This window comes from Sciurus vulgaris, assembly GCF_902686455.1.
Source record: "Sciurus vulgaris genome assembly, chromosome: 1".
NCBI classification, from domain to species: domain Eukaryota; kingdom Metazoa; phylum Chordata; class Mammalia; order Rodentia; family Sciuridae; genus Sciurus; species Sciurus vulgaris.
The window spans coordinates 212,710,295-212,736,106 of NC_136461.1; the positions used below are offsets into that span (position 1 = coordinate 212,710,295).

The window sequence follows — 25,812 nt, forward strand, 5'->3', positions numbered from 1 at the left end:
CAAATAGACGACCACCCATCCAGGATCATTTGACCACTTGCCTTCCCGCCCCACCCGCAGCCAGAGGAAGATCGCGCCACAGAGGCGTAGCACGCCGCGATGCCCAACAGCACAGAGAAAACACGCTCGCTACAGGAGGAGCTCCCGGCGCTCCGCCTAGGCAGCGTGACCCCGCCCCTGGCTCCCACGGGGCACTGCGACTTCCGCTCGGGCCCTAGCGGGCCGGAAGTGTCGCGTTGCCATGGCGAGGCCGGCGCGGGGCCCGCCCCCGCTGCGCCTGAAGGAGCGCGGGGCCGCTTGGCCAGTCGCGGGGCCGGAAAGAGTGCGCCGCCTGCGGGCCGAAGGTGACTGGGGGCGGCGCGGGGCGGGCGGCGGAGTCCACGAGGGCGCGGGGCGGAGGAGGCGGGCTTGGCCGCCGAGCGCCTGTGCGGCCCCTGACGGGCCGCGATCGCCAAGGGTCAGGAGAGGCTTCCGGAAGGGCTGCCTGCGGAGGCCACCGGTAGGCGTGTCCCGTTTGTCCAAATGGCAGGTGTGGTTCTTGCAGCCTGCTGGTCAGGTAGGTCTTCATTTTCAGATGTGGACACTAAAGCCACAGAGAAGAGACGTGCCCACGCTTGGTGTGGGCTTTGGAGTTAGGGGAATGTTGAAACCGGAGCCTCTCAGGATTCAAGTGACCTCACTTGTAGGCGGGATCTTGGGCGACGCTTCGCGAATTGGGGTCAGGCGAGAAGTACTAACCAACCCGTGAAAAATGCTTCAGCTGATTTGGCCTCTGGCTAAACCAGAGTAAAGGCTCAGGGCATGGTGGGATTAATTTCCACCGGTTCAAAGAGGAGAGGTGTGTATGGAGTCATCCCAGGCTCAGGGGAGCCAGAGCAAAACTAGTCCTCTTTTCTTCCTGGTCCTTGTTTGGGGTGCAGGCGGAGGCGAGGGTACCACGTTGCCCTCTCTGGCTCAGCACTGACACCTCCTGGGGGCGGTCTTTGCTCCCCAGGTGTTGCCTGGCAAGACGGATTTTCCTGAAAGAGTCCTCTCGCCTGTGGCTGTCTGGTATCCAGAGTCCCCACCGGACCAGCTTGGGGAACTCCAGCCTGAAACTGAGTTGTCTGAGGGGCTGTGACTGTCCAAACCTTCACAGAGCCTTGGCTGCTCCATGTTTGTCACTGTGATGGATGTTCGGAGCTTTGAGAGGCCAGCTGCCCGAACCTGTTCCAAGTCTCCCCATCATGCTCAGTGCTGGGATGGACAAGCTTTAGGAGGTCCTTCCTTCTCCTGATGCCTGAGCTGGGTTTCCCCCTGTTAGCTGGGGCCCACCTCCTGTCTCTTGAATAGCCTTCCTGGCATCCTTCCTCACCAGCTCAGGGTATGCCTGAACTTTGATTTCCTCAGAGGGTTGTCTTGGCTGGCAGGCACCTAGAAAGGGGGGCTCTGTATCTTTGGGCACAACTCTGGGGTCTGTGTCCTAGGGATTCCTGAATCTCTGATCCATATCAACAACTGGTTCCAGTGAATGTCTCCACTGCATGCAGCTTAGGAACTTCAGTCTCAGGCAACCCAACAGACTGTTTCAGCCCCCAGATTCCACACCTGCACAACCCCAAGTGTGCCCCATCCCAGTGCCTATGCAACATCTATCTGTTGGCCAAGAGGAGACATCTGGGTGGCAGTTGAAGGCTCTTCTCTCACCTCTTGGCTTTTCTTTCTTTTTTTTTTTTTTTTTAGGTATAGATGGACACATTATCTTTATTTTTATGGGGTGCTCAGGATTGAACCCAGTGCATGAGGCAGGCGCTCTACCATTGAGCTACAGCCCCAGTCCCTCTAGGCTTTCTTGGAACTACCTCCTAGATGTGCCTGGCACATTGGTGTGCACACCTGAGTGAAGGCCTTTCCGTGTCCCATCCTGTGTCCGCATTTTGTTTGTGTCCCCAGTGCTGGCACATGCAGCGGCTGTTCACCTGTTTGTTCACCAGTTATTGAGTGCTTCCTGTGAGTCAGGCATTGGGCTAAGCTCTGAGGATACAGCAGGGAAGCCAACAGTAAGTGTCATGTCAGAAATTAAAACGTAACAGTGAGGTGATCATAGAAGACTGCTGAGAAAGTAACCTTTAAGACTTGATCTGAGGGCTGGGATTGTGGCTCAGTGGTAGAGCACTTGCCTAGCATGTGTGAGGTACTGGGTGCAATCCTCAGCACCACATATAAATAAATAAAACTAATAAAAATATATTTAAAAAAAAAAAAAGACTTGATCTGTGATGCCTAAGATCTGGTAGGAGAATTTTCCAGATAGAAGTAACAGCTTTCATGGGGTGGGGTGAAGTTGACAGTAGGCAGGCCATTCTGTAAATATCTTGGGTTTGGCTCTACCACTGAGTCACACCTCTAACGTCATCCTTTTAAACTTCATCCATTCTTATAGATGTGTGTGTGTCGTGGTAGTTCACTGTGGTTTTAATTTGCACTTTTCTAAGTTTGAAGAGTGTTGAACATCTTTTCATGTGCTTTTTTTAATTGGCTGTATATCTCTGGGGATTTTTTTGGGGGGAACGGTTACTGTGGATTGAACTTGGGCACTTAACCACTGAGCCACATCCCCAGCCCTATTTTGTATTTTATTTAGAGACAGTCTCACTGAGTTGCTTAGCACCTCACTATTGCTGAGGCTGACTTTGAACTTGTGATCCTCCTGCCTCAGGCTCCAGAGCTGCTGGGTTTATAGGTGTGTGCCACTGTGCCTGGCTGGCTGTATATCTTATTTTGCGAAATGTCTGTTCAAATCTTTTGCCTGGAAAAATGGCTTGTAGGCACCCAGTGTGGTGGTACATGCCTATAATCCCAGTAATTCAGGAGGCTGAGGCAGTAGGATCAAAAGTTGGAGGCCAGCCTGGGCAATTTAGCAAGACTTTGTCTCAAAATTTAAAAAAAAAATGGCTGGAGATGTAGAGCATTCCTGGGTTCGGTCCCCAGGTTGAGGTGTATGTGGGGAGAAACAATTAGAAAAATGGTTTGTCTTTATATATATATATATATATATATATATATTTTTTTTTTTTTTTTTTTTTTTTTTTTTTTTTTTTGGTGATACTACAGATTGCACTCAGGTCCTTGTACATGGTAGGTGTGCTCTCGACTACTGAGCTGCACCCCGAGCCCATTTTATTTTAAGACAGGATCTTAGGGGCTGGGGAGATAGCTCAGTTGGTAAAGTGCTTGCCTTGCAAGCACAAGGCCCTGGATTCGATTCCCGGCACTGCAAAAAAAAAAAAAAAAAAAGACAGGATCTTCGTAAGTTGTCCAGGCTGGCCTTGAGCCACTTGTGTAGGTGGGATTACTGGCGGCTTTTGTGCCACACTCTCAGCCCAACCAGTTTCTACTTTCCTTTCTTCTTTTTTTCTTTTTTCTTTCTTTCTTTTTTTTTTGTAGTACTCGGAATTGAACCCAGGGACACTCTAACACTCTACCACTGAGCTACATCCCCAGCTCTTGTTTTTTTTTTTTTTTTTTTTCTTTTCTGTTTTGAGACAGGGTCTCACTAAGGGTCTCACTAAGTTGCCCAGACGGGCTTCAAACTTACAACCCTCTTGCCTGAGCCTCCTGAGTAGCTGGGATTACAGGTACGTGTCCCTGTGTTTGACCTTTATCTTTTTTCTTTTCCTTTTCTTTTCCCTTTCCTTTCCTGATGGAACCAGGGGCATTTGCTATTGAGTTACATCTCCAGTCCTTTTTTAAAGTTTTGAGACAGGTGGACTAGAGATGTGGCTCGGTGATGGAGTGCTTCCTAACATGTGCAAGACCCCAGGTAAAAAGATAGGATCTTGATAAATTGCACAGGCTGGCCTCGAATGTATGATCCTCCTGCCTTTCCTAGTCACTGGGATTACAGGAATGTACCACCATGGCAGGCTTGAGCCTGTTTTAATAATTTGTTTCATTGAAGAAATTTGTACATTTATTGAAGTCCAGAGTGACTTTTTTTTTTTTTCTTTTCTCTGTAAAGACAGTAACTTTTAGGTTTTCCAGGTCTCTAGTCTCTGTTGAATTATTCAACTCTAACATGGCATGGAACAGCCAAAGATTGCTTGTTTGTTAACAAATGAACTTAGCTGTGTTCCAGTAGAATTCCATTTACAAAGTCAAATGGCAGGCCAGAGTAGTTTATAGGCTGTGATTTGTCAACCCCTGGTTCAAGGTAGTTTATCACAGACTGTTCAAAATATTTCCCTTTTTATTCTTTGTGTTAGTCAGCTTTTCATTGCTATGATCAAAATACAACTTAAGTGAGGAAAAGTTAATTTTGAACTTAAAAGTTCACAGTTTGAGAGGTTTCAGTCTGTGGTTGACAGGCTCCATTACTCTGCTAGGTGAGGCCAAATACCAAGGCAGAAGAGTGTGGCAAAGAGGAAGCCTGGTCACTCGTTCATGGTAATTAGGAAACAGAGGCAGGGGCCGGAGAGAAGATGTGCCCTTCTAAAGGACAGGCTTCCAGTGACCTGGCCCTCCAGTAGTCTATCACCTGTGGCTTAGAGGTCAGCGCCCTCATTATCCAATCACATCCCACAAGCCTCAACTTGGGATGCATGAGACGCTGGGGTACATTCCAGATCCAGACCATAATGTCCTTTTAATGGTCTGTAGGAACTGAAGTAATGCTTTTTTATTCATAATATTGGTAATTTTTGTCTTCTCTCTTTTTATTTTATGGTTTTTGTTTTTGTTCTTTTGGTATCAGGATTGAAACCAGGGGCGCTTAATTACTCAACCACATTCCCAGTCCTTTATTTATTTGGGTATCAGGGATTGAATTCAGGGGTACTCAACCACTGAACCATATCTCCAGCCCTATTTTGTATTTTTATTTAGAGACAGGGTCTCATTGAGTTGCTCAGCACCTTGCTGGTGTTGAGGCTGGCTTTGAACTCGAGATCCTCCTATCTCAGTCTCCCCAGCTGCTGGGATTACAGGTGAGTGCCACCAGCTTATTATTATTATTTTTTAATTTTGCAACAGTCGCTTAGGGCCTCTCAAAATTGCTGAGTCTGCATTGAGCTTGGGATCCTCCTTCCTCAATCTCCCAAGCCACTGGGATTATAGGCTTGTGCTCTTGTGCCTGGCTATCCACTCTCTTTTTGAAGTACCTTTAGATGAGGTTTCTCTATGTTACCCAGGCTGGCCCCAAACCCTTGGGCTCAAAGGATCCTCTTGCCTCAGTCCCAAGCTGCTGGGATTATAGGCATACACCACACACCTGGCCAGTGTCCTAATTTCTGCACCCCACAAATAATGTTGGAGTTCAGAGGAATCTGTTCTTTTGTCATGTCCCTGTTTTTTTTTTTTTTTTTTTAAACTTTGTCATTGTGTATTGTGTCCTTCTCTGATTTCTTTTCCTGAAGAACTTGGGGGGGCTATATCTCTACTCTTCCAGCCTCCTCCTTTCTTCCATCCAGTTTCTAGGAATTTGCTAACTAATTGTGAACTCTCTTCCCTGGGATGCCCCCCCGCTTATTCTTGCCTTGTTTGGATGGGGTTTCAGACAGTGTTGGCGTGTCAGTCATCTGGTCCCCACAGGTCTCCTAAGTCTGGGGTATTCAAATGCCTCTTCTGTCCACAACTCCCAGTCTCTGCCACAAGCAGCAGCCAAGCTACCAGATACATATCTTTTTTTTTATTATTATTAAAATCTTTTTTATTTTTACACAGTGCATTTTGATTCATTGTACACAAATGGGGTACAACTTTTCATTTCTGTGGTTGTACACAATGTAGATTCACACTGTTCATGTAATCATACATATACATAGGGTAATACCGTCTGTTTCATTCTACCAACTGTCTGTCCTCCACCCCCTTCCACCCCATTTTCCTCTGCACCTTCCAAAGTTCCTTCATTTTTCTGTTCTCCCCATTACCCCCCTCATTATATATTGTCATGCACTTATCAGAGAAAACATTCAGCCTTTGGTTTTTGGGACTTGGCCTATTTCACTTAGCATGATATTTTCCAGCTTCATCCATTTACCTGCAAATGCCGTGATTTTATTCTTCTTTGTGGCTGAGTAATAGTCCATTGTGTATATATACCACAGTTTCTTTATCTATTCGTCAATTGAAGGGCATCTAGTTTGGTTCCACAATCTAGCCATTATGAATTGAGCAGCTATGAACATTGATGTGGTTGCATCACTGTAGTATGCTGATTTTAAGTCCTTTGGGTACAAACCAAGGAGTGGGATAGCTGGGTCAAATGGTAGGTCCATTCCAGGTTTTCTGAGGAATCTCCATACTGCTTTCCAGAGTAGCTGCACCAATTTGTAACTCCACCAGCAATGTCTGAGTGTACCTTTTTCCCCACATCCACGCCAACACTTAACTATTGCTTGTGTTCTTGATAATAGCCATTCTAATTGGAGTTAGAGGAAATCTCAGGGTGATTTTAATTTGCATTTCTCTAATTACTAGGGATGATGAGCACTTTTTCATATATGTGTTGATCACCTGTATATCTTCTGTGAAGTGTCTGCCCAGTTCCTTAGCCCATTTATTGATTGGGTTCTTTGTATTTTTGGTGTGAAGTTCTTTAAGTCCTTTATAAACTTTGGAGATGAGTGCTCTGTCTGAGGTGTGTGTGGACAAGATTTTCTCCTACTCTGTAGGCTCTCTTCACATTATTTATTGATTGTTTCCTGTGCTGAGAAAAAGCTTTTTAGTTTGAATCCATCCCAATTTTTTGATTCTTGCTTTTATTTCTTGTGCTTTAGGGGTCTTGTTAAGGAAGTCTGATCCTAAGCCAACGTGGTGGAGATTGGGCCTACTTTTTCTTCTGTTTGGTGGAGGGTCTCAGGTCTAATTCCTAGGTCCTTGATCCATTTTGAGTTGAGTTTTGAATAGGGTGAGAGACAGGGGTTTAATTTCATTTTAGTGCATATGGATTTCCAGTTTTGCCAGCACCATTTGTTGAAGAGGCTATCTTTTCTCCATTGTAAGTTTTTGGCACCTTTGTCTAGTATGAGATAACTGTACTTATGTGGGTATGTCTCCTTGTCTTCTATCCTGTACCATTGGTCTACCTATCTATTTTGGTGCCAATATCATGTCGTTTTTGTTACTGTTGCTCTATAGTAGAGTTTAAAGTCTGGTATTGTGATACCTCCTGCATCACTCTTCCTGCCCAGGATTGCTTTGGCTATTTCTGGATCTTTTGTTTTTCCAGATGAATTTCATGATTGCTTTTTCTGTTTCTATAAGAAACATCATAGGGATTTTAATTGGAATTGCGTTGAATCTGTATAGCTCCTTTGAAGGTATGGCCATTTTGATAATATTAATTCTGCCTATCCAAGAACATGGGAGATCTTTCCATCTTCTAAGGTCTTCTTCAGTTTCTTTCTTTAGTGTTCTGTAGTTGTCATTATAGAGATATTTCACCTCTTTGTTTAGATTGATTCCCAAGTTTTTTTTTTTTTTTTTTTTTTTTGAGGCTATTGTGAACGGAGTTGTTTTCCTCATTTCCCTTTTAGATGTTTCATTGCTTATAAATCAAAATGCTTTGGATTTATGCATGTTGATTTTATAGCCTGCTATTTCACTGAATTCATTTATGAGGTCTCGAGGTTTTCTGGTGGAGTTTTTTAGAACCTCTGAAGAGAGAATCATGTCATCAGCACATAGTGACAGCTTGAGTTCCTCGTTTCCTGTTCATATCCCTTTAATTTTTTTAGTCTGTCTAATTTCTCTGGGTATTTCAAGGACCCTGTTGAATAGAAGTGGTGAAAGAGGGCATCCCTGTCTTGTTCCTGTTTTTAAAGGAAATGCTTTCAGTTTTTCTCCATTGAGAATGATACTGGCCATGGCTTAGCATCAATAGCTTTTACAATGTTGATGTATGTTCCTACTATCCCTTTTTTTTTTCTTGTAGTGTTTTAAGCATGAAGGGGTGTTGTATTTTGTCAAACGCTTTTTATGCATCAGTTGAAATAACTATATGATTCTTATCCTTTAGTCGATTGACGTGATGGATTACATTTATTGATTTCCTGATGTTGAACCAATCTTGCATTCCCAGGATGAACCCCACTTGATGGTGGTGCACTCTCTCTTTTTTTTTTTTTTTTAATTTTAATTTATTTTTAGTGTAAACAAATGGGATGCATATTGTTTCTGTTTGTACATGGAGTAACAGCATACCATTTGCATATTAATACATTTACATAGGATAATGATGTTTGATTCATTCTGTTATTTTTTCCTTCTCCCCCACCCCTCCCACCCCTCTTTTCCCTCTATACAGTCCCTCTTTCCTCCATTCTTGCCCCCTCCCATCCCCCATTATGCGTCATCATCTGCTTATCAGTGAGATCATTCGTCCTTTGGTTTTTTGAGATTGGCTTATTTCAGCATGATATTCTCCAATTTCATCCATTTGCCTGCAAATGCCATAATTTTATTATTCTTTATAGCTGAGTAATATTCCATTGTATATATATACCACTGTTTCTTTACCCATTCATCAATTGAAGGACATCTAGGTTGGTTCCACAATCTGGCTATTGTGAATTTTTTAGCTATGAACATTGATATGGCTGTATCTCTGTAGTATGCTGATTTTAAGTCCTTTGGGTATAGGCCGAGGAGTGGGTTAGCTGGGTCAAATGGTGATTCTATTCCAAGTTTTCTAAGGAATCTCCACACTGCTTTCCAGAATGGCTGCACTAATTTGTATCCCCACCAGCAATGTATGAGTGTACCTTTTCCCCCACATCCTCTCCAACACCTATTGTTGCTTGTATTCTTGATAATCGCCATTCTAATTGGGGTGAGATGGAATCTTAGGGTAGTTTTGATTTGCATTTCTCTTATTATTAGAGATGTTGAACATTTTTTCATATATCTGTTGATTGCTTGTAGATCTTCTTCTGTGAAGTGTCTGTTCATTTCCTTAGCCCATTTGTTGATTGGGTTATTTGTATTCTTTGTGTAGAGTTTTTTGAGTTCTTTATATATTCTGGAAATTAGTGCTCTATCTGAAGTATGAGTGGCAAAGATTTTCTCCCACTCTGTAGGCTCTCTCTCGCATTGCTGATAGTTTCCTTTTCTGAGAGAAAGCTATTTAGTTTGACTCTATCCCAGTTATTGATTATTGCTTCTATTTCTTGTGCTATGGGAGTCCTGTTAAGGAAGTCTGATCCTAAGCCAACAAGGTGAAGATTTGAACCTACTTTTTGTTCTATAAGATGCAGGGTCTCTGGTCTGATTTCAAGGTCCTTGATCCATTGTGAGTTGATTTTTGTGCAGGGTGAGAGATAGGGGTTTAGTTTCATTCTGTTGTGTATGGATTTCCAGTTTTCCCAGCACCATTTGTTGAACAGTCTATCTTTTCTCCATTGCATATTTTTGGCACCTTTGTCTAGTATGAGAAAATTGTATTTATTTGGGTTTGTGTCCGTGTCCTCTATTCTGTACCATTGATCTACCTGTCTATTTTGGTGCCAATATCATGCCGTTTTTGTTACTATTGCTTTGTAGTATAGTTGAAGTTCTGGTATTGCGATACCCCCTGTTTCATTCTTCCTTCTTTAGCTATTCTGGGTTTCTTATTCTTCTAGATGAATTTCATGATTGCTGGCTCTATTTCTGTAAGGTACATCATTGGGATTTTAATTGGAATTGCATTGAATCTGTATAGCACTTTTGGTAGTATGGCCATTTTGACAATATTAATTCTGCCTATCCAAGAACATGGGAGATCTTTCCATTCTAAGGTCTTCCTCAATTTCTTTCTTTATTGTTTTGTAGTTTTCATTGTAGAGCTCTTTTACCTCTTTGGTTAGATTGATTCCCACGTATTTTATTTTATTTTTTTGAGGCTATCGCAAATGGAATTGTTTTCCTCATTTCCCTGTCAGATGTTTCATTGCTTGCGTATAAAAATGCTTTAGATTTATGCATGTTGATTTTATAGCCTGCTATTTTGCTGAATTCATTGATGAGGTCTAGAAGTTTTCTGGAGGAGATTTTTGGATCCTGTAAATATAGAATCATGTCATCAGCAAATAGTGACAGCTTAAGTTCCTCTTTTCCTATTCATGTCCCTTTAGTTCCTTTAGTCTGTCTAATTGCTCTGGCTAGAGTTTCAAGGACAGTGTTGAATAGAAGTGGTGAAAGAGGACATCCCTGTCTTGTTACTGTCTTTAAAGGGAATGCTTTCAGTTTTTCTCCATTAAGAATGATGTTGGCCATGGGCTTAGCATAAATAGCCTTTACAATGTTCAGGTATGTTCTTACTATCCCTATTTTTTCTAGTGTTTTGAGCATGAAGGGATGTTGTATTTTGTCTAACGCTTCTTCTGCGTCAATTGAAATAACCATATGATTCTTATCCTTAAGTCTATTGACATGATGGATTATGTTTATTGATTTACGGATGTTAAACCATCCTTGAATTCCAGGGATGAACCCCACTTGATCGTGGTGCACAATTTTCTTTTGTTTTCTTTTCTTTTTTTTTTTTTTTGCGGTACTAGGGATCGAACTCAGGGCCTTGTGCTTGCGAGGCAAGCACTCTACCAGCTGAGCTATCTCCCCAGCCCCACAATTTTCTTAATACGTTTTTGGATATGGTTTGCCAGTATTTTGTTAAGGATCTTTGCATCTATATTCATCAAGGATATTGGTCTATAATTTTCTTTCCTTGATGTGTCTTTTCCTGGTTTGGGTATGAGGGTGATATTAGCTTCATAGGATGAGTTTGGTAGGGTACCCTCCTTTTCTATTTCCTGGAATACTTTGAGAAGTATTGGAATGAGTTCTTCTTTGAAGGTCTTGTAGAACCCAGCTGAGAATCCATCTGGTCCTAGGCTTTTCTTGGATGATAGGCTTTTGATGGCTTCTTCTATTTCATTGCTTGATATTGTTCTGTTTAAATTGTGTATGTCCTCCTGGTTCAGTGTGGGAGGAGCATATGTCACTAGAAATTTGTCAATATCTTCCGTAGTTTCTATTTTGTTGGAATACAGATTTTCAAAGTAGCTTCTCATTATGTTCTGTATCCAGGTGTCTGTCGTGATATTTCCTTTTTCTTCACGAATTTTAGTCATTTGAGTTTTCCCTCTTCTTCTCTTTGTTAGTGTGGCTAAGGGTTTGTCTATTTTGTTTACTTTTTCAAAGAACCAACTTTTTGTTTTGTCAATTTTTTGAATTGTTTCTTTTGTTTCAATTTCATTGATTACAGCTCTGATTTTAATTATTTCCTGTCTTCTACTACTTTTGGTGTTGTTCTGTTCTTCTTTTTCTAGGGCTTTGAACTGTAATGTTAGGTCATTTAGTTGTTTACTTTTCATTCTTTTCTGGAATGCGCTCCATGCAATGAATTTTCCTCTTAGTACTGCTTTCGTAGTGTCCCAGAGATTTTGATATGTTGTTCCATTTTTCTCATTTACCTCTAAGAATTTTTTTTGTCTCCTCCTTGATGTTTTCTCTTATCCATGCTTCATTCAGTAGCATATTATTTAGTCTCCAGGTGTTGGAGTAATTTCTGTTTTTTATTTTGTCATTGATTTCTAATTTCATTCCATTATGATCTGGATAGAACACCAAGGCAGTATCTCTATTTTTTTGCATTTACTAAGGTCTGCTTTGTGGCATATCATATGGTCTATTTTCAAGAAGGATCCATGTGCTGCTGAGAAGAGAGTGAATTCGCTTGTTGATGGATGGAATATTCTATATATGTCTGTTAAGTCTAGGTTATTGATTGTGTTATTGAGCTCTATGGTTTCTTTGTTTAGTTTTTATTTGGAAAATCTATCCAGTGGTGACAGCGGTGTGTTAAAAGTCACCCAGAATCATTTTGTTGTGGTCTATTTGGTTCCTAGAATTGAGAAGGATTTGTTTGATGTATGTGGATGCACTGTTGTTTGGGGCATAAATATGTATGATCATTATGTCTTCCTGATTTTTGGTTCCCTTAGCAGTATGAAATGTTCTTCTTTATCCCTTCTGACTAACTTTGGCTTGAAGTCCACTTTATCTGAAATAAGGCTGGAAACCCCCACTTTTTTACTGAGTCCGTGTGTGTGGTAGGTTTTTCCCGTCCTTTCACCTTTAGTCTGTGGATGCTGTTATCTATAAGTCTCTTGCAGCATATTGTTGGGTCTTTTTCTTTTTAATCCAATCTACTGGTCTATGTCTTTTGATTGATGAGTATAGGCCATTGACATTCAGGGTTATTATTGAGATATGATTTGTATTCCCAGTCATTTGGGCTTATATTTGGTTTTTAAGTTGGCTTGGTTTCTCCTTTGAGTGGTTTTTCTCTAAGGTAGTTCCTCCCTTTGCTGACCTACATTGTTGTTTTCATTTCCTCCTCATGGAATATTTTGTTGAGAATATTCTGTAGTGCAGGCTTACTATTTGTAAATTCTTTTAAATTTTGTTTATTGTGGAAGGATTTTATTTCGTCTTCAGATCTGAAGGTTAGTTTTGCTGGGTGTAGGATTCTTGGTTGGCAACCATGTTCTTTCAGAGCTCGAAATATGTTGTTCCAGCCCTTCTATCTTTTAGGGTCTGGGTTGAGAAATCTGGTTTCCCCCTCTGTGTAATCTGATGCTTTTCTCTTGTAGCCTTCAAAATCCTCTTTATTTTGTATGTTAGGCATTTTCATTATAATGTGCCTTGGTGTGGATCTGTTGTGATTTTGTGCATTTGGTGTTCTGTAAGCCTCTTGTATTTGATTTTCATTCTTCAGGTTTGGGAAATTTTCTGATATTATTTCATTGAATAGGTTGTTCATTCCTTTGGTTTGTATCTCTGTGCCTTCCTCAATCCCAAATATTCTTAAATTTGGTCTTTTCATGATGTCCCATAGTTCTTGGAGATTCTGTTCATTCATGATTTCTTACCATCTTCTCTGTTTGGCAAACTTTATTTTTAAGATTAAATATTTTTGTCTTCCTTGTTTGAGGTTCTGTCTTCCAAGTGGTCTAGTCTGTTGGTGATTCTTTCCATTGAGTTTTTTATTTGGTTTATTGTTTCCTTCTTTTCAAGGATTTCCGTTTTTTTTTTTTTTTTTTTTGAGAATGTCTGCTGGGAGCAGCCCCACCAACTCACAGGTTCCCCAAAGGACAGGTGGAGTCGGCGCAGAGGAACAACTTGAACCACTGTAGCAACTTGAAGCAAGTGCTGCTCAGATTTATTTTAGCTCTTCTTTTATAGTATTAAGTAAAACAGGATTAAACACAATGCAAGTTGTGGAAAAATTACCACAAGATTTGTCATTAACCACACTCTCCAGCGGGTGTCTAACACATAGCGGGTACATTAAGGCCAACTTTCTATATTCACTTAAAGTTACTCACATAAGCAAATTACAGTGAAAGATATTTTCCTCTTTTCATCCTACTGGCCTTTGTTTACCCTTTGGTGTCAGACCTATTGTCAGCATAGTGACTCTATTTTGTTTTAAGCTAATTTACTGAACTGCTAAGCAAAAATGCACTTAATCTTTAGCTCATATGATTATGTTTTTTTATTTAACCTTAAAGGTCTACTCTGTTACCTAAAGAAGCTCAGTTAAGACCAAGTTAGGTTATTTATCCAAACAATCAGTGTGAGTACTTAATTTTATCCTATTATTTTTGATGTCATTGATTTGTCCTCTGCCTATTGTAATACACATGTGAGGCCTCAACCAGCATAAACTACTTCACCAGTTAACATGCAATGAGGGCATTTGATCTTAAGATAATATTTTTCTAGTTGTTTGCCTATGCTGTTTCTTTGTTCTTTAGTCCTACATTTCCAGGGTGGCCCTTGACGTCCAGGCCTTTGAAGGAAGGACAAATATTGGACATTTGTCTATTTACCATAAATATTTAATTTTATTCACCATTTTCATTGTGCGCTCCTGTTTAGGGAAGAGGTGGATCTGTGGGAGGTGGGTCCCTATCCTTATTTGCTTGTTTCCCTCTAGGTGGATTCCAAACATGTCCCCCAATCCTGTAAGCTAAGTAGGGTGGTCTTTGCACTGTGGGGACAAGAAGTCTCCTGTTTTGTCAGGCTGTTTTGCTGGTAAAGCATTAGCTGGGGCAGGTGTGGTCAGCATAGGAGCAAGCGATTCCTGTAACTGTAGTTTTCTGAAGAACTCCTCACACTCGGTACCTTCAGACTTATGTGTGATATTGGTGCATTTTTTTTTTTTTTTTTGGGTGCATTTTTTTAAAGCATTCCTCATCCTTCCCCAAGCTCTGCACACTCATTGAGGTTAAATTCCTTTTTTGTCTTGGGAGGGGGGCTTTATCCTTCCCCAAGCTCTGTACACTCATTGCGGTTAAATTTTTTTTTTTGGGGGGGAGCTTTTTTCTTAAATTCCATATTTAGTTTATTTAGTTTTTTCTCTATTTTTATTTTTATTTTTTTATTGTAAATAAATGGGGTACAACTTGTTTCTCTGTACACAAAGTAGAGGCATACCATTTATGTAATCATACATTTACATAGGGTAATGGTGTTTGATTCATTCTGTTATTTTTTCCTTCCCCCCCTACCCCTCCCACCCCTCTTTTCCCTCTATACAACCCCTCCTTCCTCCATTCTTGCCTCCTTCCCATGACCCCCCCAGGTTAAATTCTTATCACAACAATCCAGGGACTGTGATTTGCAGTTGCATAGTTATAAGTATGGTATTTACAAGAAGTCACCCAATTCCTAGGAGAGATGACAGTGGCAGTTTCCTGGAATGGTGGCCTTGCCAAGCCCTTCCCCATGCTCAGACCTTGTCAAGCAGCATGACAGAAACGGTCCTCACCAAATCTCTACCTCTTTGTTGAAATGATCTTTTGCTTCCTGCAGTTGCTCTTTCAACTGCTTATTGGAGGGATCATTTTTTACCTGCATTTGCTTTCTTATCTCATCCTTTGCTTCATGAATCATTTTAATTATGTATATCCTGAACTCCTTTTCTGACATTTCTTCTACCATGCTGTCACTGGCTTCTGTTAGTATAGACTCTAGGTTTATTAGGATCATTTTCTTCCCTTGTTTTTTCATGTTGTTCATGTATCTTCCCCTCTAGCAGTGCAGATCTGGGGTATAGGCAGTTTCCCCCCTATAGGCTTATAGTGACCCTATAGGTTTCCAAAACTTTTTTTTTAAGGGGGAGATCAATATTAGCAGTCCCAGTACAGACAATATGCAACCCTAAACCAAATAGCCCCTATGAGGATGTTAACAATATTGTCATAATAAACAGAATGAGTTGAATTATTATCTACAGTATAACAAATAGATTTGCAATAAGGTCTGCAGTTTCTAATGGAGGACAAAGAGGATGGGGGGGTGTAAGATGTAACTGATAATGGGATAAGGAAAGAGTATATAGAAGTTCTAGATCATGAAAGAGTGAAAGTGTAATCAAAAGAAGTTGGGGGCTGGGGAGATAGCTCAGTTGGTAGAGTGCTTGCCTTGCAAGCCCAAAGCCCTGGGTTGTTAGCATGAGAAAAGGGAGAAAAAGATTCTGAGGGAACAGGTAAACCAAAGGAAAACAGCAAGAAAAGTAAAGAAATAAAAACTTAAAATTTTTCAATATGGAAAAAAAAAATCTAGACTATAACAGTCATATAGTATTCAAACCTCCCAGTCTTCAGTAGCCTGATGCATGAGAGGCACCTGACAATGACCTTCCAGACTCCAGCAGGTGTCTCAGGATGAGATTTGCCCCACCTAAAGATGGGAGATACGGCTTCCAGGATTATCCAAGATGGCCACTCTGATTTCCAAATGTGTTCCCTGCAGCACAGGGTGTAGGTGTTGTGGGCTGGAGGTCCTGGAGGCAGGGTGCGGTTGGTTGGGCAGGGGTCCTGGAGGTGGGGTTTTATAATCCGGTTGCGGGATCCTGGAGAAGTGGCACAGTTAGTCGGTCTGGGGGTCCTAGTGGCAGGGAGCAGTCGGTCTGAGGGCCCTGGAAGCAGGGAGTGGTCAGTTGGGCTGAGGGATCCTGGAGACGGGGCTCAGTCAGTCCGGCCAGGGAACCTACAGGTCCTGGCTGTTGTCTCAAAATGGCGGCAGCCACGTGTAACCAAACCTGCAGGTACTGTGACAGTGGACTTCCAGGCAACAGCAGGTAGCTGGCACTCCACTGGCGGTCTGCGGTTAGACTGTTGGCTGCTGTCAGACGATCGGGAGTTGAACCTTGGGTGGTGGGTGATGGGTAGGTGAAAGGTAGCTGCTGGACAGGCAAGAGGTTGGCAAATGGCGGATGGCAGTCACCAGACAGCAATCTGCACTCAAAAAGTAGTCGATATGATGGCAGACTGCAGGTAATCACAGTAGACAAATGGGGTAAACAGCAGGGGATTGATAAGCAGAAAAACTGCCTCACCAAGAAACAGATATCATCTGCTTGAAACCCGAGTTATGGAACGCAGCCTCCCTCTAGTCTCCCATCTTGGAGCTCCCTACTTTATATTTTATTTAGAGACAGGGTCTCACTGAGTTTTTCTTGCTGTGCTGTGGAGGCCCTTAAGTGGGTGTGTGAGGCACTGTGGTAGAGTGGTTAACAGGGCAGCTGTGGCTTTAGGCATGGGGATGATGGCAAGGACATGCTGGAGGAGGGCTTTGGCTGGGGGCAGGGTGGGTTGGTGCTAAGGGTGTCAGGCCAAGGAAGTCAGGCCATCCTAGAACTGCTGGAGTCTGGGATGGGTCTGGGTGCTGGCTTGCTGCTGCCCCACGATGCTCTCTGCAGTCTGGGGGGGCCCAGTCGTATGAGGCTGAGAGGGAGGGGCAGTGGCCAGTATCCATCTTTGAGGCTCCACCCCACAGTGTTCCACTCTCCTGTGCAGCTTGCCTGGGCTTGGAACTGAGAACTAGAATAAGTCAACCAGATTATCTGACATTCCAGGGAGGCTTGGGGAGGATTTGTGGACTGGCACGGGAGCTGCCCTGCTCCACCCACTCCTAGTCTGGGTGCAGTGTGGTAGACATTTGGTAGGTCTCTGTTGACCCAGCCACTAGCCTTTGTGGCTTACCTGATCTGGTCCTTTTCATGACAGGGAGAAGGGGCTATATCTTAGTGACATTCCACTGGGGCAGCCAAGATCCAGATAGGCAGGAGGTGGCCTTTCCTTCTGGAACCTAAGACTTGATGCCATGGACTTTGGTTGGCTTGCCCCCTCTGAGGTTGACTTCTGGAGGCAGTACCCAGGGGATCTAGGGTACTGGGAGCTTATGGCTATGCCTGGGGGAAGGTGGGTGCTAGTCTCCCTGAAAGGGGGACTTTCTTGGGTGGGTGCCTGCATGGTGGGACTCTTTGGCCTCATTGGGCACCTCCTTTCAGAGGAAGCAGTCAAGCAGGGTAGGGACCAACCCCAGCTCACATAGAGACTGCCCTCAGTCAGCCTCCAGCAAGGAGCTCAGCAAGGTGGGTGCACCAGGGTGTTGGGGGTGTGGGCACTGCTTTTGTGTGCCATATGGGGAGGGCAGAATACCCCACATGCACTCTTTTCATAGCAGCCAGAGGGGCCAGCTGCACCTTGAGGGGCTTCAGGAGGAGAAAATTAAAAATCAGCTTGTATTCCATTTGAAAAGTGGTTGTTGCCAGGATGGTGACCCAACTTGTGATCCTAGCTGCTCACGAGGCTGAACATGAGGATTTCTAGTTCCACGTCAGTCTGGACAGCTTAGCAAGTCCTATCTAAAAAAAAAAAAAAAAAAATTGTGTGTGTGTGTGTGTGTGTGTGTGTGTGTGTGTATGTGTGTGTATTTAATAAATAAAAAAGGAGGTGGAGGGATGTGGCTCAGTGGTTAAGCATCCCTGGGTTCAAATACCAGTACAAAAAAATAAGATCTATCAAATGATGCAGTAGGCATGGTCTCAGATCATCTTCCGTTATCTTCATTGGCCCGAGATAGGGAAGACAGGGGCACTGGGTCTCCCTCTTTGCTGTGATCTCTTGGGGAAGACTGGGACTACTTCCCTGACAGGATCCTGATGACAGAGAGATGCAGGTCCCACCCTGTCAGCCCTGTTGAGGAGGAGGATATGTACTGTGGGTGGCAGCAGGGAGGACTGTCACATGGCAGGGTCTGCAATCCTTGTCCTCATGCTGGAGGAGCTAGCAGGGTACCTGTGGGACCCATCCTGGCCTCCCTTGGGTGGGGATGCTGGGTCTTAGAGGGTGAGAGCAGAATTGGGGAGCCTGGGCGGGGTGTTGGACTGGCTTTTGTAAGCCCTGGCCCCAGCAGTCTGCAGAGGTGGCCAAACTTCGGAGCAGGCTGCTCAGAGCAGAGTGCTGTTGGGAAAGCTCTTGACCTGTAGAAAGCACACCCGCCCAGCACTAAGGGCCCTCCTATTCTGTCCCTAGGAACCTCAGACCAAGTTCACAGGGGCTAACTCTGTCAGGAGGGATCGGATCAACCTAATGTGACATGGCATGGCAATCCCCTTCAAGGCAAAAGGGGATATTTGTTGAGACCCTTGTTGTACTAGACTAGCTAGAGGGAAAGTGGGTTAGTGTCTAGGTGACCACAAGGCCTGGTTGTGTGGAGAACAGAATTCTGAGTCATTCATCTCTGGGCAGTGTGTGGCTATGCCTTCTGAGAAACAGGGCAGTGGGCAGCCCAGTGACCACATCTTGGGCAGGAATGGGGCCAACGTGGGCAGTCCAGCAGGGTTGTACCCCTAAGTTTATAGCCTAAGCTATTTGCCTGTTGGTCCCTGTAGACCTCAAGCCAGGTAGGCCACTTGTGCCTATGTCCACACTGCCCAGGTTTCCAGTACAGCTCAGGATGGCTGAAGTATTGGCTGGCCAGAGCCAGGAAGCCTGGCAAGTAATAGGAGCAGATAGATGCTAGAGTGAGGGGTTGGAGAGCTGATCACTGGCTAAGACCAAGGAGGCAGGGCCTGAGCTCAGGGACTGAGGGAGAGACCTTTTCCCACGCAGTGCACAGGGATGGATGGCTGGATACGGACAATACTACTGGCTCTGCCCACCAGCTGTGCACCTGTGCAGCCCCTTCTGCAGAGGGTGATAGGGAGCCTGAGATGCCCCTCATTCTGCCTTTCCTAAATGTGTGGAACAATGTGAGAGCAGAGCAGCCCCCCAAGGATTATTGCCCTGCAGTATATTCTGCAGGCAGAGGGTAGGCCCCACACAAGCAGGACCCCAGGGTGGCAGGGAGCCTGGTCTCACCAGAGCCTGCCTGCCCCACCCTGGGAGCTGGCCTTGATGTGCTTCCTTATTTGCTCTTCAGGTGTGTATGGCTGCCAGAAGGGGAGGCTCCCCTGAAGACACTGACAGGTGCCCTGTGTCCTCCGTGCCCTGGCTGCCCAGGACTGACCATATGTGGCCCACCTCATTGGTCCTGATGTGCTGACTGGAGGACCATCGGGGTGTAGGCAGGGCCAGTCCATGACTGCTCCTAGGCCCCACCCAGGCTCCTGAGGCCTAGAAAGAGCAGAAATATCCAGGGGTTCTCAGGGGCCCACTGTGCATTGGCCCTGTCCTCCCTCTCTCTTGGCAAGGTACCAGGAAGCTGGAACATGTTATCTGGATAATTAGCTTCAGACCCTGGACTGAGTCCGGCCAGGTCTTAGGGTTATTTCCCACAGTCTTTGCACCCTGACCCCAAGAAGGAAGTGAGGTGCTCTCTGCAGAGGCCCTGCTGTCTGAGCAGCTGAGGTGCCAGGCCTGCGTAGGACCAGCTATGGTACCCCTGCACATTCTCCCTGCTTGGGCTGTTCCTCTCAGGGCTGCCTGGGCCTGATCACAGCCTTGCCAGGGACAGAGGGCACAAACCTTGGGAAGGGAATGCCCCCAAGTGTGTTAGTCCAGCCAGTTGCCCTGCCCCTCAAACCTGGTTTGGCCTCCAACCCCTGCACTGTGGTACCCCAAGCAGCCCTGTGGGCAGACACCCCCCACCATGACTGAGCACCTGGAGCTGCTGGCAGAGATGCCCATGGTGGGCAGGATGAGCACCCAGGAGCGGCTGAAGCATGCCCAGAAGCGGCGTGCCCAGCAGGTGAAGATGTGGGCCCAGGCCGAGAAGGAGGCCAAGAAAGGCAATGGGGTACAGCTGCGGAAGGAGGCAGCTGGCCGAGAGCCCCAGAAGCAAGTTGTCTTCCCTCCCAGTGTTGTCCTTCTGGAAGCTGCTGCCCGAAATGACCTGGAAGAAGGTGAGTGTACTTGTCCCAACGTGATACACAAATGGCACTCCCATCCATCTGGGTGTGGCCTCATCTTGTTTTGGGCTCTGGTGTGGGCCTGTGCCTGTCAACCACTCTTAGGCTCTAGCCACATGGTGACCCTGGGTCTCCTGTTAGGACAACCCATGCTGAGACAGCAGGGGCTACGTGCAAAAGGCCCTGCTGTGAGGCAAGCCAGTGTGAGAGGGCTAGGCCACAGGGTGGGTCCATCTGGGCTTGCAGAAGCATCCAGTGCTCTCCATGTCTGGAACTGAGCAGGCCAATACTCTCATTGCTTCTTGCAAGGGTCCTGGGCTGTGGGCGAGAGTCCTGGTCTCTGCCTGCTGTCCTCTGTGTCTGTCTTTGCAGAGTGGGGTAGTAATACATACTTCTAGTTAGAGGTAAAGAGAGCAGGGTCAGCTAGGCCAAGAGCCCACATGGCTGACCCTTCTTGTGGCTGCCCCAGTCCCCCTTTTGATTCTGTCCTCACCATTGGACCCTTCCAGCCTGATGACAGGCCTGACCTTTTTGCAGGCGCCTGTTCCTCTCCATGTCTCATACTGGCAGCCCCACTGGGTGCAGGGCTCTGGAGTCTGGGGAGGAGACCTCTTGGTTTCTCTTAAGGGCTCTTCCTATCTGTCTTTGGGACAGAGGTGACAAGGAGTGGGCAGTGCCTGTACAGGAGCCTTCTTGAGACCTGGAAGAGGGAGGGGCCTGTAGAGGACGGTACTGTGTGTGCCACAGGCCAAACCACAGGGAGCTGTGTCCTGCTACATGGCCAGAGAGGACCCCAGGGACCTTGGCAAGATCCTGGCCTGAGACAGGACTTCTGAAAGGGAACGAGGGCAGGGACAGGCACTGCTTGAGGGGTTGGGCTCATCATCAGGAAGAGCAGAGGAGCACAAGCCCCTGTGCTGGAGCTGCAGCAGCTGTGGGACTGGGAGCAGGGTGTGAACTGCTAGCCAGCCGCCTCACAGGAGGGCCTGCTCTGAGGGCCAAGGGAGTAGGGCTTCTGTGCACGTGACCGTGTTTGGGCAGACAGTTGTCCCATATCTTTGAGTCTACGTGCCTCTTGCCACCTGTCCCAGTCTTCCTCATCCTCTCTGATCCCTGAGCAGCAGCACCGTGGGCCCAGGCGGCCTCAGGCCAGGGACAGCAGAGGCCAGTCACTGGCCTCACCCAAACATCACCACCCCCTTCTTACAGTCCGCCAGCTCCTCAGGAGTGGAGTCAGCCCTGACCTGGCCAATGAGGACGGGCTGACAGCACTGCACCAGGTCAGCCTGTGTGCGGGTGGGCAGGGCAGGGGCTGGTAGGGCTCCGGCCACTCAGGCTGCGTGTTTGCAGTGCTGCATCGATGACTTCCGAGAGATGGTGCACCAGCTCCTGGAGGCTGGGGCTGATGTCAATGCCCGCGACAGTGAGTGCTGGACGCCCCTGCATGCTGCAGCCACCTGCGGCCACCTGCACCTGGTGGAGCTCCTCATTGCCCGGTAGTGTCCATTGAGCCTTTATCATGGAGGGGCTTTGTCATAGACAGCAGCTCACTTGGCTATTTGGTGAAGCTGGCCAGGTCCTGGCTTCCTAAGTCCTCAACTTCTCTGCCCATCTTGCTTGGGACATCAGGGGAATGGTTTGGGCCCACCTGGTAGGCTGGACCACTAGCTGTGAACTGAGAGCTTTCCCATGATCTCCCCTGAGAAATGCCATTTTGGTTAGTATTGAGGGTAGAACTGAGAAGGAGGGAGGGGGAACAAAGAGGCAGGTGGGTCTGGGAAGTGTCCTGGGCACAGGTGAGGACTTTACCTCTAACAAGAAGGAAGTTGGAGTGGGGAGAGTTGATGCACACCTGTAATCCCAGCTACTTGGAGGCTGAGGCAGCAGGATCTCAAGTTCAAGGCCAGCCTGGGCAACTTAGATCTTATCTCAAAGTTAAAAAAAAATTATTTTGGTGGTATTGTGGATTGATCTCACTGTCTTATGCATACTAGGCAAGCACTCTATCACTGAGCTACATCCCCAAGCCTTGAAAATAAAAATTTTCTTAAAAAAGGACTGGGGATGTAGCTCAGCTCTTGCCAAGTGTGTACATGACTTTGGGTTCCATCCCCAGTCCCCCCCCCCCCCCCACATATACATACACACACAAATTAAAAAAAATAAAAAGGGCTGGAGATACTACTCAGTGGTAAAGCACCCCTGGGCTTCCCCAGGTTCAGCATATCAGAGATCCTTGTGTGGGTGACTGGCTGTCACCATCACACATAGGTGCCTCCTCTGAGTAGGGCAGTAGCTATGTAGCAAGCAGGCCCCCAGACTCCCCTTGGAGCTGATGACACGCTGCAGATAGGTTCCATTCCTCATGCAGCCCCTCTGTGTCCCCAGCTGTCCTTCCCAGACCTGCTTCCCCTGCTTGTGAGTTTGCCAGAAGAGCAGCTGCCAGGCCTTCCTGCTTCCCCTTTTCCCTGGGACCTGCAGAGTACTTGCATGCCTCCTGCAGGTGTACCCTGAATTTATGGGGGACAGATGGGTGCCATGAGCCTGCAGCCCAGATGGGTAGACTGCAGGATGGCCTGTCTGGCTTGAGGACAAGATCCAGGGCTGAGGGCCTGCCAGAGGAGCCCAGAGGCTACCTTTCCAACAGCAGCTAGAACCTACATGTCCTCCCCATGTCTGCTGGTACTTCCTGAAGGCAGTCCTAAGCTGAGGGCCTCTGCTCAGGGAGGACTTGCTGAAAGGGGGCTGGGAACTCCCTGTCCAAAGGGCCTAGTGAATGAGGAAGGGTCTTGAAGCCAGCAGCCTTCATCCATCCTCCCTGCAGGGGTGCTGATCTCCTGGCCATCAACACTGATGGGAACATGCCCTATGACCTGTGTGAGGATGAGCAGACCCTGGACTGCCTTGAGACTGCCATGGCCAACTGTGGTGAGTGTGCTGTGCCTGCCTGCAAGGGGTGGGCCCAGGCATTCTGTCTCTGAGCCTGCTGCTCCACAGGCATCACCCAGGCCAGCATTGAGGAGGCCCGGGCGGTGCCAGAGCTGCACATGCTGAATGACCTCCGGAGCCTGCTGCACACTGGGGCTGACCTCAATGACCCGCTGGATCATGGAGCCACACTGGTGAGGGCTTGGCCATGTAGAGGGGGCGGTCTGCTGTGGGGCTGGGGGCTTATTGGATAGGCATGGAACTGGATTCAGGCTGGGTGGCCTGCCTGCAGCTGCATATGGCTGCCGCCAGTGGCTTCAGTGAGGCAGCTGCCCTGCTGCTGGAGCACGGAGCTAGCCTGAGCGTCAAGGACCTGGATGGCTGGGAGCCGCTGCATGCTGCCGCCTACTGGGGCCAGGTGAGTGTGGGCAGGAGCAGATGTGAGTGGGCTCCTGACTGCGGGTCAAGCCCTTAGCAGTCCCCACTGTCTGGCCTGCAGGTGCACCTGGTGGAGCTGCTCGTGGCAAATGGGGCCAACCTAAACGGAAAATCCCTGATGGATGAGACGCCCCTTGGTGAGCTCTGGGGGCTGCCTCCACCTGGTGAAGGAACAGGCAGGGAGGGCCCCTGTGACGCCTGTGTGCACCTCTCAGATGTATGTGGAGATGAAGAGGTTCGGGCCAAGCTGCTAGAGCTGAAGCAGAAGCAGGATGCACTCCTTCGAGCCCAGGGCCGCCAGCGCTCCCTGCTGCGCCGCCGCACCTCCAGCGCAGGCAGCAGAGGGTAAGCCTCCTACCATAGACCATTCCCAGCCCCCACCCTGCTGTGCCCCAGGATGTCAGAGGATCTCAGCTTGGAGATGGAGTTGCCAGCAGAGCTCAGGACAGAGTCTAAGGGGCAGGCTGTGTGCCCCCAACTCACCTCCGTCTCCACCCCTGGCCTCCCAGGAAGGTGGTGAGGCGAGTGAGCCTGACCCAGCGCACCAATCTGTACCGTAAGGAGCATGCCCAGGAGGCCATTGTGTGGCAGCAGCCTCCTCCCACCAGTCCAGAGCCACTGGAGGAGGACGAGGACCACCAGACGGATGCAGAGCTCTGGCTACCATCCCCAGCGGTGAGTGCCGGCCTGTGCTGCCCACCTTCCATGTGGCCTTGGCAGTTGGTCCTAGGCTGTGGCTTGGCATCAGCAGCTGAGTTTCTCCCATTCACACTGGTCCAATGTGGAGCTGGTGGTACCAGAGCCCTGGGCTCCTAGGTGGGTTGTGCCCCTCAGGACTGGGCTGGTGTCCTTCTGCCCCTCGTGTTTGCCCCTCCACAACCACATAGCCTAGAGCCTGAGGCTGAGGCAAGAAGAGGGGTGCCTCCTGACAGCCTTGGGCCCTGATTCTGCCCACAGGAAGATGGCCCTGAGGTGGCCAGGTCACACAATGGCCGAGTAGGGGGCCCCCCAGGGCGCCACCTTTACTCCAAGCGGTTGGACCGGAGTGTGTCATACCAGCTGAGCCTGGTGGAGAGCACCACCCCTGACACCCTTGTCCGGGACAAGGCCCACCACACCCTGGCAGAGCTCAAGCGCCAGCGAGCTGCTGCCAAACTTCTGCGACCACAACCTGAGGGGCCTGAGGCTCCTGAGCCTGGTCTGCCTGCTGACCCTGAGTCCTCCCAGCCTGACTGTGGCTTCCGGATAGGTGGGGACCCACCCCTGCTCAAGCTCACAGCCCCGTCTGAGGAGGCCCCAGTGGAGAAGAGGCCATGCTGCTTGCTTATGTGAGGGGCTGTTGTTCAAGGTGGCAGTGCCCATCTCCAGGCCCAGCCAGAGGCTTGCCCCGGAGGCCCACGCTCAATGTGTGCCCCAGAACTGCAGGTGGAAGCCACCATAGTCTTCCCCAGCTTCTGCTGCTCAGGACATTGGATTCTCTCTCAGGGATGGACCTGTGGCAGAGCCATACCTGCAGGCATCCAGCTGCAAAGACTGTTTACCCTGTAACTCTTGATAAAGGGCTGTTTGCCATCAAGCCTTCCAGTGTCTCAGCTGGGGAGGGGCAGGTGGTGCTGCTGGATCAGGTGCCGCCCACAAGCACCCAGGCCTGTAGGTGCATGCTGGGGCTCGCACGTGGTTCTGGGGCTCACAAGTGGCAGCTCTGGCCCCTGTGTAGGAGGGAGGCCCACGGCCATTGGGCAAGAAGCCTGGCCTTCACCCACACCCTCCCCTGCTGTGTTCAGCTTCCTGGAGGCTCTGTTAACTCTTTGCTTTCCTGAGGGCAGTAGGATATTTTAGAAGGAAGCTCTTTGGGAGCAGGGCTGAGGGGGCACATACAAGGGGCAGGGACCCTGACCTGGAAAGGGAGGCAGTATTTTTTACAGGATTTCTGGGCCAGAGCCAGTGGAGCAAAACTGGCACGGCTGGCATCAGGCACTTCCCAGGGGCAGTGGTTCCCCAGTTTATGGCATGTTGCCCTGATCCTGGGCCGTGGCTGCCAGCTTCTGCCTGGGCTGGTATAGGTGACAAGCACTTGGCCACTCAGGCTCTGAGCTGGCTGGATACAATTGTGAGGGTGAGAGGGGCCCCTTAGGGGCCTCAAGCTGGAGGGTTGAGGGCACTGCCCTATCATTTATCTGTCAGTAGGCAGCTGTGCATGACCACCATGCATGACTGTGAGTTTAGGCTATCCTCCTCTCCTTGCTGACCTGATCTATCCAGTGTGTCTAGAGCCC

At 47.5% G+C, this 25,812-nt stretch overlaps 1 protein-coding gene across 3 annotated transcripts; it reads left to right on the forward strand.

Moving 5' to 3' along the window:
- Positions 1-211: 211 nt before the first annotated feature.
- On the forward strand, positions 212-24,868 carry PPP1R16A (protein phosphatase 1 regulatory subunit 16A; the record flags this gene model as incomplete). Of its 3 annotated transcripts, none has more annotated exons than XM_079153319.1 (12): positions 212-344; positions 3,541-3,617; positions 19,243-20,164; positions 21,380-21,450; positions 21,521-21,666; positions 22,995-23,098; positions 23,168-23,292; positions 23,391-23,516; positions 23,577-23,673; positions 23,752-23,881; positions 24,046-24,211; positions 24,494-24,868. In XM_079153319.1, exons 3-12 carry the CDS (start codon positions 19,912-19,914, stop codon positions 24,866-24,868), a joined length of 1,593 nt encoding a protein of 530 aa, XP_079009445.1. In that variant the 5' UTR covers positions 212-344; positions 3,541-3,617; positions 19,243-19,911. The 3 variants fall into 3 exon arrangements, with proteins under 3 accessions (XP_079009445.1, XP_079009446.1, XP_079009447.1); XM_079153320.1 differs by having other exon boundaries at positions 222-344; positions 23,598-23,673; XM_079153321.1 differs by lacking the exons at positions 212-344; positions 19,243-20,164; positions 21,380-21,450; positions 21,521-21,666 and adding exons at positions 372-556; positions 1,933-2,039.
- Between the last annotated feature and the right edge of the window lie 944 nt (positions 24,869-25,812).